At 46.2% G+C, this 13442-nt stretch overlaps 1 protein-coding gene across 13 annotated transcripts in view; it reads right to left on the bottom strand.

The window, feature by feature from the left end:
• Window positions 1–13442, bottom strand: part of TNFRSF8 (TNF receptor superfamily member 8) — an 80665-nt gene that overhangs the window by 41495 nt on the left and 25728 nt on the right. For all 13 annotated transcript variants that reach the window (XM_055261425.2, XM_063631821.1, XM_063631830.1 and 10 more), the window contains one exon: window positions 6310–6426. In XM_055261425.2, coding sequence (XP_055117400.1) covers window positions 6310–6426 — 117 coding nt within the window. The remainder of the gene's footprint in view (window positions 1–6309; window positions 6427–13442) is intronic.

Consider the following 13442-nt stretch of genomic DNA (forward strand, 5'->3'; position numbering starts at 1 on the left):
CTGTGATTGCACCACTGCACTCCCGCCTGGGCAACAGAGTGATACTGTTTCAAACAAAAAAATAGGGGAAACTGTGGGAGACTGGGAAGGGGGTAGAGGGTATATGGGAACTCTGTATTTTCTGTCAATTTTCCTGTAAACCTAAAACTGCTCAAAGAAATAGTTTATTAATTTTTTTTTTAAGACAGAGTCTCACTCTGTCACCCAGGCTGGAGTGCAGTGGCACGATCTCGGCTCACTGCAGCCTCCGCCTCCTGGGTTCAAGCAGGTCTCCTGCCTCAGTCTCCTGAGTAGCTGGGATTACAGGCGCACAACACCAAGCTCAGCTAATTTTTTTGTATTTTTAGTAGAGACGGGGTTTCACCATGTTGGCCAGGATGGTCTCAAACTCCTGACCTCAGGTGATCCACCCGCCTCGGCCTCCCAAAGTGCGGGGATTACAGGCGTGAGCCACCGTGCCCGGCCAGAAATAGTTTATTAATTTTTTTAATGGACAAAGGATTGGAATAGACATTTCTCTAAAGCAGATACACAGCTGGCCAATAAACACATGAAACATGTCCCACACCGCTAGCCATTAGGGAAATGCAAGTCAAAATCACAGTGAGATACCACTTCACATCCACTAGAATGACTAGAATCAAAAAGACAGATAATAACAACTGCTGGCAGGAAAAGCAGGAAATCACAGGTTGGTTAACAGACATAAAAAGTACAGCTAGGCCGGGAGTGGTGGCTCACACTTGTAATCCCAGCACTTTGGGAGGCCGAGGCGGGCAGATCACCTGAGGTCAGGAGTTTGAGACCAACATAGTGAAACCCTGTCTCTACTGAAAATACAAAAATTAGCCGGGTGTGGTGGTGTGCGCCTGTAATCCCAGCTACTGGGGAGGCTGAGACAGGAAAATCACTTGAACCCGAGAAGTGGAGGTTGCAGTGAGTTGAGATCGCCCCACTTCACTCCGGCCTGGGCAAAAGAGCGAGACTCCGTCTCAAACAAAACAAAACAAAACAAAAATAGCACTGGTAAAACTGATAATTTGTAACAGGCCTGGAGACCAAGAAGGGGCAACCTTGGCAGATCAGAAATGAAGACAACTCCCCGAAATACGGAAGGCAGAGGACAGATGAGATCAGACTGAAGGAGACCACAGCCCAGAATGCAGCCAAGGGGGACTCGCTGAAGAAGGGGGAAAGGCGCTGGATAGCTCCTCATCGACTCATGCCACAGAGCCAGAGGCCACGCGTCTCCCCGCAAAGAGACTATTGCAGCCCCACCTGAGCCCCATGGCCCTCAGAGGTGGGTTTCAGAAGCCCCATTCGCAGACCACCTGCATCATGAGATATGATGTGCACAGAACTAGAAGTCACCAAACATCAGAGGAAAACCAGCGCCAAGGAAGAGGAGCTCTGAATGCAAAGAGAACTAACACTCAAGGAGGCAGAAAAGAGGGAAAACAGAACAAAACATTAGAAACGATACCTTCACGCACCACAGAGCAACATCTCAGTCAACAATGGATGGCATATATGATGATGGTCCCATAAGATCATAATGGAAGCCGGGCGCGGTGGCTCACGCCTGTAATCCCAGCACTTTGGGAGGCCGAGGAGGGCAGATAACCTGAGGTCAGGAGTTCAAGACCAGCCTGGCCAACATGGTGAAATCCCGCCTCTACTAAAAAAAATACAAAAATTAGCCAGGCGTGGTGGCGCATGCCTGTAATCCCAGCTACTTGAGAGGCTGAGACAGGAGAATCACTTGAACCCAGGTTGCGGAGAGCCGAGATTGCACCACTGCACTCCAGCCTGGGCAACAGAGCGAGACTCTGTCTCAAAAAAAAAAAAACAAAAAAAGAGATTCTAATGGAGCTGAGAAATTCCTATTGCCTAGTGATGTCATAGCCACAGCAATTGGCTATCATAGCACATGCGTTACTCCCATGTTTGTGGAGATGTTGGTGTAAACAAACCCTACTGCACTGCCAGTTGTATAAAAGTGCTGTGTAGCACACGCAATTATGGATAGTACATAATACTTGATAATGATGATAGAAAGCTATATTGCTGGTTTATGTACTTACTGTACTATACTTTTTCTCCTTTTTTTTTGAAACAGGGTCTTGCTCTGTTGCCCAGGCTGGAGTGCAGTGGCACGATCACGGCTGCTGCAACCTCAACTTCCTGGGCTCAAGCAATCCTCCCACCTCAGCCTCCGGAGTAGCTGGGACTACAGGCGCATGCCACCACACCCAGCTAACTTATTTTATTTTATGTAGAGATGGGGATCTCACTGTGTTGCCCAGGTTGGTCTCAAACTCCTGGCCTCAGGTGATCCTCCCAGCCTGGCCTCCCGAAGTGCTGAGACTGCAGGCATCAGCCACCAAACCGGCCTTGTCATTATTTTACAGTGTACTCCTACTTATTAAAAAAAAAAGTTAACTGTAATACAGCCTCAGGTAGGTCCTTCTGCAGGTATCCAGAAGAAGGCATCGTTATCACAGGAGATGGTACTCCATGCATGTTACCGCTCCTGAAGACCTTCCAATGGGACAGGATTCGTTTCTTTTTTTTTTTTTTGAGACAGAGTCTCGTTCTGTTGCCCAGGCTGGAGTGCAGTGGCGCAATCTCAGCTCACTGCAACCTCTGCCTCCCGGGTTCAAGCAATTCCCCTGCCTCAGCCTCCTGAGTAGCTGGGATTACAGGCGCATGCCAACATGCCCGGCTAATTTTTATGTTTTTAGTAGCGACAGGGTTTCACCATGTTGGCCAAGCTGGTCTTGAACTCTTGACCTCAAGTGTTCTGCCCACCTTGGCTTCCCAAAGTGCTGGGCTTACAGGTGTGAGTCACTGCACCCTGCCAATGGGACAAGATTCGGAGGAGGGAGACAGTGATTCTGATGATCCTGACTCTGTGTAGGCCTCAGATAATATAGGTGTTTGTGTCTCAGCTTTTAATTTAAAAATGTTAAAAATAATAAAATAAAATTTTAAAATAGAAAAAAGTGTATTGAATAAGGCTATAAAGAAAATATTTTTGTACAGCTGTACAATGTGTTTGTGCTTTAAGCTAAGTGTTATTACAAAAGAGCCAAAAGTTTAAAAAGTTAAAGTTTATAGTGAAAAAGTTGTTTAATGTATTATTGAAGAAAGAAAAATATGTCTTATAAACTTAGTATAGCCTAAGTGCACAGTGTTTGATAAAGTCCACAGTAGTGTATAGTAATGCCCTAGGCCTTCACACTCACCCACCACTTACTCATTGACTCACCCAGAACAACTTCCTGTCCTGCAAGCTCCATTCACGGTAAGTGCCATTTTTTTATCTGTACAAGTGTGCCATTTTTTTATCTTTCATATCATATTTTTTTTTTAAGATAGTGTCTCACTCTATCACCCAGGCTGGAGTGCAATGGCACGATCTCGGCTCACTGCAACCTCCGCCTCCCAGGTTCAAGCAATTCTCCTGCTTCAGCCTCTCGAGTAGCTGGGACTACAGGCACGTGCCACCACGCCCAGCTAATTTTTGTATTTTTAGTAGAGATGGGGTTTCGCCATGTTAGCCAAGCTGGTCTCGAACTCCTGACCTCAGGTAATCCACCCTCCTTGGTCTCCCAAAGTGCTGGGATTACAGGTGTGAGTCACTGTGCCCAGCCTAGATCGTATTTTTATTGCACCTTTTCTATGTTCAGATACACAAATACTTACCATTGTGTCACAGTTGCCTACAGTATTCAGGACAGTCACATGCTGTGCAGATTTGTAGCTTAGGAGCAAAAGGATCTGCCACAGAACCTAGGTGTGCAGTAGGCTACATCATGTAGGTGTGTGTAAGTACACTAATCTAGGATGCTTGCACAACAACAAAATTGCCTAATGACACGTTTGTCAGAATGTATTCCTGTCATTAAGCAATACATGACTATAATTTATATCCTCAGAGACACACAAAAAAATTGTAAGTTGGGTGCAGTGGTATGCACCTGCAGCCCCAGCTACTCGGGAGGCTGAGGCAGGAGGAAAACTTAAGCCCTGGAGTTTAAGGCCAGCCTGGACAACAAAGTGACACCCTGTCTTAAAATTTAAAGATAAGAAATTGGGCCGGGAATGGTGACTCACACCTGTAATCCCAACACTTTAGGAGGCCGGGGCGGGTGGATCACTTGAGGTCAGGTGTTTGAGACCAGCCTGGGCAACATGATGAAACCCCATCTCTTCTAAAAATACAAAAATAGCCGGGCGTGGTGGTGCGTCCCTGTAATCTCAGCTACTCAGGAGGCAGGAGAATCCAGGAGGTACAGGTTGCAGTGAGCCGAGATCGCACCACTGCACTCCAGCCTGGGCGACAGAGTCAGACTCTGTCTCAAAAAGAAAAAAAAACAAAAATATAGGCAACAGACAAACATCCTCAAACATGAAATAACAGAGAATATTGCAAAGATGAGCCCTTCTTGAAAAATCCACCTGACAGTGTAATCCAGTCACTCAAATGGTGAATCGAAGTGAAAAACTCAGGAATGGAGAAGCTGTGCCAAATAAACTCATCATGAATAATAAAAAATTTTAAAGCTAACATGCCAACGGACTTAATGGTTGCAGATGAGAATATAAACATTATAGATTATGACAAAGTAAAAATTGTGTAAGGAATAAAAGTCAGGAAGAGGATGAGGAGGTGGGAAAAATAATTACGCTGTTCTTCATTACAGGGAGTCAATCTATTCTCTACTGTCCAAAACTCAAACTAAGCAGATTGTGCCTTTACTGCAAGAGACAGTAGATTCTGAAATGATTATTAACCACGTACTGATTTTCATAACCTCCTTTCTTAATTTTAGAGTGTTTTTTTTAAAGGAACTGCAGTATCTTTTGCTGAAAATATATTAATCTGACTGAGGTTTGGCATTCTTCTGTTTCACTTCGGTTTCTTTTTCTGATACTTTTGATTAAAATTAAATATTATCATTTTAATGCCATAAATAATATGTTGCCATTCTCTTAAAATTCCTTCTTTGTAAGTGTGTACAGGCTGTCTGGTTACTAACCTACCCATCTTTATACAGAGATGTTAGAGAGGCGTGTCAGCCATCTAATGATAATAGTAGTTATCTATAGATGGAGGGCTGGGGAGGGCAATGTTTGTTTTCTTCCTTACACTCTTTGTATTGCTTGAATTTTAAATAATAAATGTTTATAATTTTCATTTCATAAAATGAAGTCATTACTTTTAGAAATTCAAAGATACACCAGATAAATGCTAATAAAAAGAAAGAAGAAATGGCAATACTATTATTACTTTTCTTTCTTTTTAACCTTTGCTACTTCTTGCAGGAAGGAATAGCAATATTAATGTCAAACAAATGTGAAATTAAGGGAAAAGGCATTACAAGGAATGGAGAGGTATATTCATGTGGATAAAAAGCCCAACCCACCAAAAAAACATAATATTCATGAACATTTATGTACCTAATAACATAGCTTTGACATATATGAAGCAAAAATAGAAAGAACACAATGAAAATCTAATAGATGAACAAGTATACTGGGAGATAAGATTTTAACATCTCTCAGAAATAAGGGTGATAAAAGTAAATAAGGGTACATATTATTTAAATAACACAATTAACAAGCTTAACTTACTAGATATATAGAGAACTTTATATGAAACAAACAGAATACACATTTTAAAACACCCATACACTGAACACTCTGAAAATACGTGATCATTTATTATTAGACCACAAAAAGATCTCAACAAATTTCCCCCACCCTACCCCCCAAAAAAATCTACACAAAAATAAACACTAAATAGCACACAGACCGCATTCTCCAACCATAATAAGAAACTAACAATAAAAGGTCATATTGAAACAGTTTTCCTGGAAGTCCTGTGGTCTTAGGAAAAGAACACAGCTCTTGGTGTCAGGCCACAACTCAAACTCCAGTTCTGCCACTTACCAGAGTTTTGTAACTTTGGAAAGGCCCTTAACCTCCCTATCCTCAAATTCCTCATTGTAAAGTAAGGATAAGCAAGAAATCCTCCCCTAGGGCTGTGGTGAGGATTAAACTCAAAAAAATGTGAGTCCTTTCCTTCAGGAAACATGTTAAGTCTCTGTGAAAGTATGGATGCAAAAGGTCATGGATGATATCAAATCACAAATGCAGAGAGGTAAACTGAGGTACCAGGAGGACAATTCAGAGAACAGACATCAAATCATGATGCTCTCCACCTTCCAGATTCTTCACCTCCCCTCTGAGGACCCCTCATCTCCCTAGAAGGAGGCCCTGGAGAGAGAACAAGGCCCTTACCTCGAGAACAACTCACGCAGGCTGTACAGCGGTTGGTCTCATCCAGGTAGTGGTCAGGCTCACACTGCTTCCTGCAGTCAGCAGGCCTCTGTGGGCACTGCTGTGTCGGGAACAGCCCTGGGAAAAGAAACAGAGAAGCTCCAAGCCAGGCTGACTTAGCAAAGGCCTTACGACCCAATGCCCCACACCTCCCATCCCTGACGCCCCTCCCAGCTCCACCTCCAACCCCCGAAAACTGTCAGTCCAATTCTTGTGTTATGGATGGAAGCGCTGATACCTAGGAGGGGCAACCGTCGCCTAGGGTCTCCTAGCAGGCAAGGAAAAGCAACTTAGTTATAGAGAAGAGCTGGGCCTGGGATTCTAGGGCTGCCATTTGCCAATTGAGTGACAATGACCTTGTGAGCACTATTTTTGTGTGTGAGGGTACATAGTAAGTGTATATGTTTAGCACTATTAGGTTAGTAATAAGAGCCACCTCCTAGTGTTCTTGAAAGGACTGTGGACTGTGAAGATAAATATGTATAAAGTACTACGGCAGTCCCTGGCACCCAACAAGCACTATATGAGCACTGGTTGTCATCATTCTCTGCAGGGGTCTTATCTCACTGCAGGAATTAGGAGAGCCATAACTTTAGACCATGAAAGTCTAGACCAAGCTTGTCCAACCCATGACTAGCCGCATTCGGCCCAGGACAGTTTTGAACGAGGCCCAACGCAAACTCATAAACTTTCTTAAAACATTATGAGATTTGTGTGTGTGTGATTTTTTTTTTTATAGCTCATCAACTATGAGCTAAAACACTATCCTTAGTGTTAGACTAAATTCACTTCTTCCATACTAACACTTCTTCTTCCAATGTGGCCCAGGAAAGCCGAAAAATTGGACACCCCTGCCACTAGGACCCTAATCCAGCCTGATTTAGAGATAAACAAGTCACCCAGCAATCGCTGCCTACCTTGCTTCCAGGATGAGCACATGACCCAAGCAGGCCAATCAGAATACTTCTTCCCATCAATATAATTGGCTCAGGATTGCCACATGACCCAAGCAGGCCAATCAGAGTACTCCACATTCCTCAGCACTGTGATTGGTTTAGTATGGGCACATGACCCAGGTATGCCAGCCAATAAGCCTCATCTCTCAGAGTTTCACAAAAGCAATCCAGAAAGATGTCCTCCGTTTATCTACTGGATTCCTGGCTGAAAGGGCCGGTTAAGCCCAGAGCTGCCCAGGTCATCACGGCCTGTGCGTGGGCATGGTGTGGGCAGGACTTGCCTAAGAAGGAGGTAACTCAGAAGGCAGCAGAAGCCAGAGTTGGAGAGAAATGGGCTCCTGAGGACATCATTCAAACATCTGAATGTAGGGTGTCCATGGACTTCTCTGTTAGGGAGCCAATTATTTCTCTTTTGTCTTATTTGAGCCCTTCTGCCAGTTACAATGAAAGTAGACCGGGGGTTCCCAATATTTCTTGTGCCCCAATCATTCTAAGGAAGCCTGTGGACACTGCATAGAATCATGAATTCATGAATAAAATATGTAGGAATGCAGAGGAATCCAACTACATTGGAATATGGTTATCAAAGCATTAAACAAAATAACATATAGTAACAGGACAGGCACGGCGGCTTACGCCTGTAACCCCAGCACTTTGGGAGGCCGAGGTGGGTGGATCACATGAGGTCAGGAGTTCAAGACCAGCCTGGCCAACGTGGTGAAACACCGTCTCTATTAAAAATACAAAAATTAGCCGGGTGTTGTAGCAGGCGCCTGTAATCCCAGCTACTTGGGAGGCTGAGGCAGGAGAATCGCTTGAACCCGGGAGGCGGAAGTTGCAGTGAGCCAAGATCGCGCCATTGCACTCCAGCCTGGGATAGAGGGAGACTCTGTCTCAAAAACAAACAAACAAACAAACAAACAAAAAAACTAGCTTCATGGCTGTCGCTTTTTAACTCGGACACTTCAGTAGTTCCCCAGTAGTCTTTCCAAGAGGTAAATCTGACCTCATCACTCCTTGCTGAAAACTTTTAAAGGCTTCTCATGGCTCCCGGGATGGGTCCTTACCATGGCTAGTGAGGTTCGGCTCACCTGTGTCCCCCTTGCCCTCTGATCTCTAGCCACACTGGCATCTCCCTGTTCCCCAAAGGGGCCATGCTCCCTTCTGCTACCCCAGGGCCTTTGCACAAGCTGGTCCTCTGCCAGGAATGCTCCTCTCCCCTAGTAACTCCCACTCAGCCTTCACATCATAATCAAAGCATTGCTGTCTCAGAGCCTTGGTCGCAATGCCCAGTAAAAACAAAGACTCATTTCCTTGCCCTTCAACATCTAACCGTTGTAATCACACATTTATTTGTGAGCTCAATCTTCGCAGTGTCTAAATTCCCCATAAGAATGTCAGCTCCATCGGGTGCGGTGGCTCATGCCTATAATCCCAGCACTTTGGGAGGTTGAGGTGGGTGGATCTTTTTTTTTTTTTTTTTTAGGCAGGGTCTTGCTCTGTTGCCCAGGCTAGAGTGTAGTGGCAGGATCTCAGCTCACTGCAACCTCCGCCTCCCAGGTTCAAGCGATTCTCCTGCCTCAGCTGAGATTACAGGCAATCGCCACTACGCCCGGTTAATTGTTTGTATTTTTAGTAGAGACGGGGTTTCACCGTGTTAGCCAAGATGCTCTCCATCTCCTGACCTCATGATCCGCCCCGCCTTGCCCTTCCAAAGTGCTGAGATTACAGGTGTGAGCCACCGCACCCGGCCCAGGTGGATCATTTGAGGTCAGGAGTTTGAAACCAGCCTGACCAACGTGGTGAAACCTCATCTCTACTGAAAATACAAAAATTAGCCAGGCGTGGTGGTGCACACCTGTAATCCCAGCTACCCAGGAGGCTGAGGCAGGAGACTCACTTGAACCCAGGAGGCAGAGGTTGCAGTGAGCAGAGATAGCGCCACCACACTCCAGCCTGGGCAACAAAGCAAGACCCTGTCTCAAGAAAAAAAAAAGTCAGCTCCTTGAGGATGAGTCTTTCTATGTCTGCTCACCAATGCCTCCCCTATCACAGGGCCTCACACATATTTCATTAAAACATGTTCTGTCGACCTAATTCATACGGCATTCCCCAGCCTGCACTCCCAGGCCTCACACTGTGTCTCCATCTTCCCAGTCTGGCATTCTAGAACATTGCTCACTTCATGCACTCTCTACTACAGCCAGTCTGGGCATCTTGATCTTTTCTCTAGCACCCCTCATACATCCTGAATGTTGGTATGGATTAAATTGTGTCTCCCCAAAAAAATATATATGCTGGAGTCCTAACCCCCAGTACCTCAATATGTGACTTTATTTGGAGATAGGGGCTTTAAAGAGGCAATCCAGTTAAAATGAAGCCGCTAGGGTGGGCCTAATCCAATCTGACTGGTGTTCTCATGAAAAGGGGAAATTTGGCTGGTGCGGTGGCTCACGCTTGCAATCCCAGCATTTTGGGAGGCCAAGGCAGGCGGATCACCTGAGGTCAGGAGTTCAAGACCAGCCTGGCCAACACAGCGAAACCCAACATAGTGAAACTCTACTAAAAATACAAAAATTAGCCGGGCATGGTGGCATGTGCCTGTAATCCCAGCTACTCGGGAGGCTGGGGCAGGAAAATCACTTGAACCTGGGAGGTGGAGTTTGCAGTGAGCTGAGATTACACCACTGCACTCCAGCCTGGGCAACAGAGGGAAACTCCATCTCAAAAAAAAAAAAAAAAAAAAACAGGTTGGGCACAGTGGCTCACGCCTGTAATCCCAGCACTTTGGAAGGCGAGGCAGGCAGATCACGAGGTCAGGAGATTGAGACCATCCTCGCTAACACGGTGAAACCCCGTCTCTACTAAAAATACAAAAAAATTAGCTGGGCGTGGTGGTGGGTGCCTGTAGTCCCAGCTACTTGAGAGGCTGAGGCAGGAGAATGGCAAGAACCCGGGAGGCGGAGCTTGCAGTGAGCAGAGATTGCGCCACTGCACTCCAGCCTGGGTGACAGAGTGAGACTCCGTCTCAAAAAAAAAAAAGAAAGAAAGAAAAAGAAAAGGGGAAATTTGGACATTGTCAGGCATGGTAACTCATGCCTGTAATCCCAACACTTTAGGAGGCTGAAATGGGAGGATCACTTGAGGCCAGGAGTTTGAGACTAGCCTGGGCAACATGGCAAGACCCTATCTACAACAATAGAAAATTAACCAGGTGTGATGTGCACATCGTACTCCTAGCTACTCAGAAAGGCTGAGGTGGGAGGATCACTTGAGCCCAGGAGTTAGAGGTTGCAGTGGGCTATGATCGTGCCACTGCACTCCAGCCTGGGTGACAGAGCAAAACCCTGTCTCTAAAACCATACAATACAGTACAGATGAAATAAAATAAATAAGAAAAGGGGAAATTTGGACACAGAGACAGATGTGCACACAGGGAGAACGCCATGTTCTCCAGGGAAGACTGGAGTTATGCTGCCACAAGCAAGGAGTCCCCAGTCCCCAGCCAGGGACCAGTACCAGTCCATGGCCTGTTAGGAATGGGGCCACACAGCAGGAAGTGAGTGACGGTGAGCGAGCATTACCTCCTGAGCCCCACCTCCTATCAGATCAGTGATGGCATTAGATTCTCATAGGAGCGCAAACCCTATTGTGAACTGCACGTGCAAGGGATCTAGGTTGTGCGCTCCTCGTAAGACTCTAATGCCTGATGATCTGAGATGGAACAGTTTCATCTCAAAACCATCCCTGACCCCACTTCGTGGGAAAAATCATCTTCCACAAAACCAGTCCCTGGTGCCAAAAAGGCTGGGGACCACTGGTTTAAGCCACTCAGCCTGCGGTACTTTGTTACAGCAGCCCCAGCAAACTAACACAAATGTTCTTCCTGCAGGCTAAGTGGCTTCTCCATCTCCACTTCCACCCACTGGGAACCCTTCACACCCAGCCAGATCAGGCTGAAATACCATCTTCTCATGGAACTTTCCTGATCATCTGACCCCACCCAGATCCTTTCTCTGGGTCCCTTTAAAATTACCCTCTCAGAACACCCAGAGCCTGCTCTGCCAGGGTGTGGCAGGCCAGACCTACCAAGATGTACCACCCCAGGAGCAGCTCCACCAATGGTTGATGGGCATTGGCATATAAATACCCCAGCTCCCTCACCCTCAGCTATTCTGCACTGGCTCCCAGAGGCCCCCAGAGGGATTAAGCCCGAGTTGTCCACAGCAGTAACTAGCTTTCTAACACAACTTTATAAGCTGCCTTCCCTTCCCTCTGCCACTTCCCTACTTCCAAATTGGTGTTTCCAGGCATCACCAACTGTACTCAGATCATTGCCTCAAGGTCTGTGCATCAATCTGCTCAGGCTGTCATAACAAACTACCACAGACAGGGTGGCTTAAACAACAGAAATTCATTGTCAGTTCTTGAGGCCAGAAGTCCAAAATCAAGGTATGGGCAGGGCTAGTTTCTTCTGAGCTCTTTCTCTTTGACGTATAGATGGACTGTGTTCCCCACGTCCTCCCACAGTCTTGTCCCTGTGTATATCTGTGTCCTAACTTCCTCTTATAAAGGCATCAGTCATATTGGATTTGGGCCTATCCTAGTGAACTTATTTTAACTCAATTGCCTTTTTAAAGACCCCATCTCTGAATAAGGTCACACTCTGAGATTCTGGGGTTAAGACTTCAACATAGGAATTGGTTGTGGTTGGGCGGGCACGATTCAGCCCATAACAGTCTACTTCTGGAGGAATTCAAACTATGGCATCCCCTTTTCTTATAAGCAGATAGAAAAGTCTCAAACTAGTATAATATTTGTCTTATTGAGATTGAGTTTGTGAGGGCAAGATGATAGCTGCCCCCCCATGGTTGAATCTCTAGGGTCTGATAGAATGCAAATACACAAAACATATTGGGTGAATCAATGAATGAATGAGCGGGTAGATGGGTGGGCAAATGGATGAGTGGGTGGGTGGGTGGATGGGTGGATGGATAGATGAGTGGGTGGATGGGTGGGAAGATGGGTAGATGGGTGGATGAGTAGGTTGGTGGGTGGATGAATGGATGAGTGAGTGGGTAGGTGAATGGATAAATGAGTAGGTGGATGAGTGGGTGAGTGGATGGATGAGTGGGTGGGTGGATGGATGAGTGGGTGGGTGGATGGATGGATGGATGGGGGAAGGGTGGATGGGTGGGTAGATCGGTGGATGGACGGATGGGTGGAGGAACAGTGGATAAGTGAGTAGATGGGTGGATGGGTAGATGGGTGAGTGAATGGATGGATGGATGGGGAAAGGTGGATGGGTGGATAGATGGGTGGATAGATGGATGGGTTGGGGAAGAGTAGATGAGTGGGTAGATGGGTGGATGGGTAGATGGATGGATGGATGGATGGATGGATGGATGGATGAATGGATGGGGAAGGGTGGATGGGTGGGTGAATGGGTGGGTAGATGGGTGGATAGATGGATGGGTTAGGGAAGAGTGGATGAGTGGGTAGATGGGTGGATGGTTAGATGGATGGGTAGATGAATGTATGGATGGATGGGTGGATGCAGACCAGTGATATAGGGGCTTTTCCTTACTGTAAGCTCCCATTCTTCCTCCTTTGAAACGATCTTAGCACAGATACCCTCTGGAGTATTATATATATATATATATGCATGTCACCTCCCCTACTAGTGGGTTGCTCCCAGGAGGCAGGACCTTGTCCTTCTCTCCCCCAAATGGGTTATTTCCAACATATATAGGGTTATATCCAACAGAGCTCAATAAATGCTTGCTGCATTGGACCAGTCCTATTTCCTTCTACTGCCTTCCATTTCCTCCCTTCCACACTCACATACTTCCTCCTACACAAAAGAACCCTGGTGGATTTTTCAGGCTTACAGAAAGACAAGACTAGGATGTACCTGCGAGTGGGATGGGCAGGAGAGAGAGGCTGATCTGACTTCAGCAGAGGGAGGTGCCAGGAGGACAATGGAAGCTTGGCCCTGTGAGGCAGCAGCTGGCTGTCACAGAAGAGTATGCGGGGCAAGCCAGCCATATTCATTCATTCACCTATTCTTTCAAAAATTGAGTATCTACTATGTGCCAAGCCCTGGGCTCAGGGCTGGGGATCCTGCAGGAAGACGAT

The sequence above is a fragment of the Symphalangus syndactylus genome, chromosome 22, assembly GCF_028878055.3.
Source record: "Symphalangus syndactylus isolate Jambi chromosome 22, NHGRI_mSymSyn1-v2.1_pri, whole genome shotgun sequence".
NCBI classification, from domain to species: Eukaryota; Metazoa; Chordata; class Mammalia; order Primates; family Hylobatidae; genus Symphalangus; species Symphalangus syndactylus.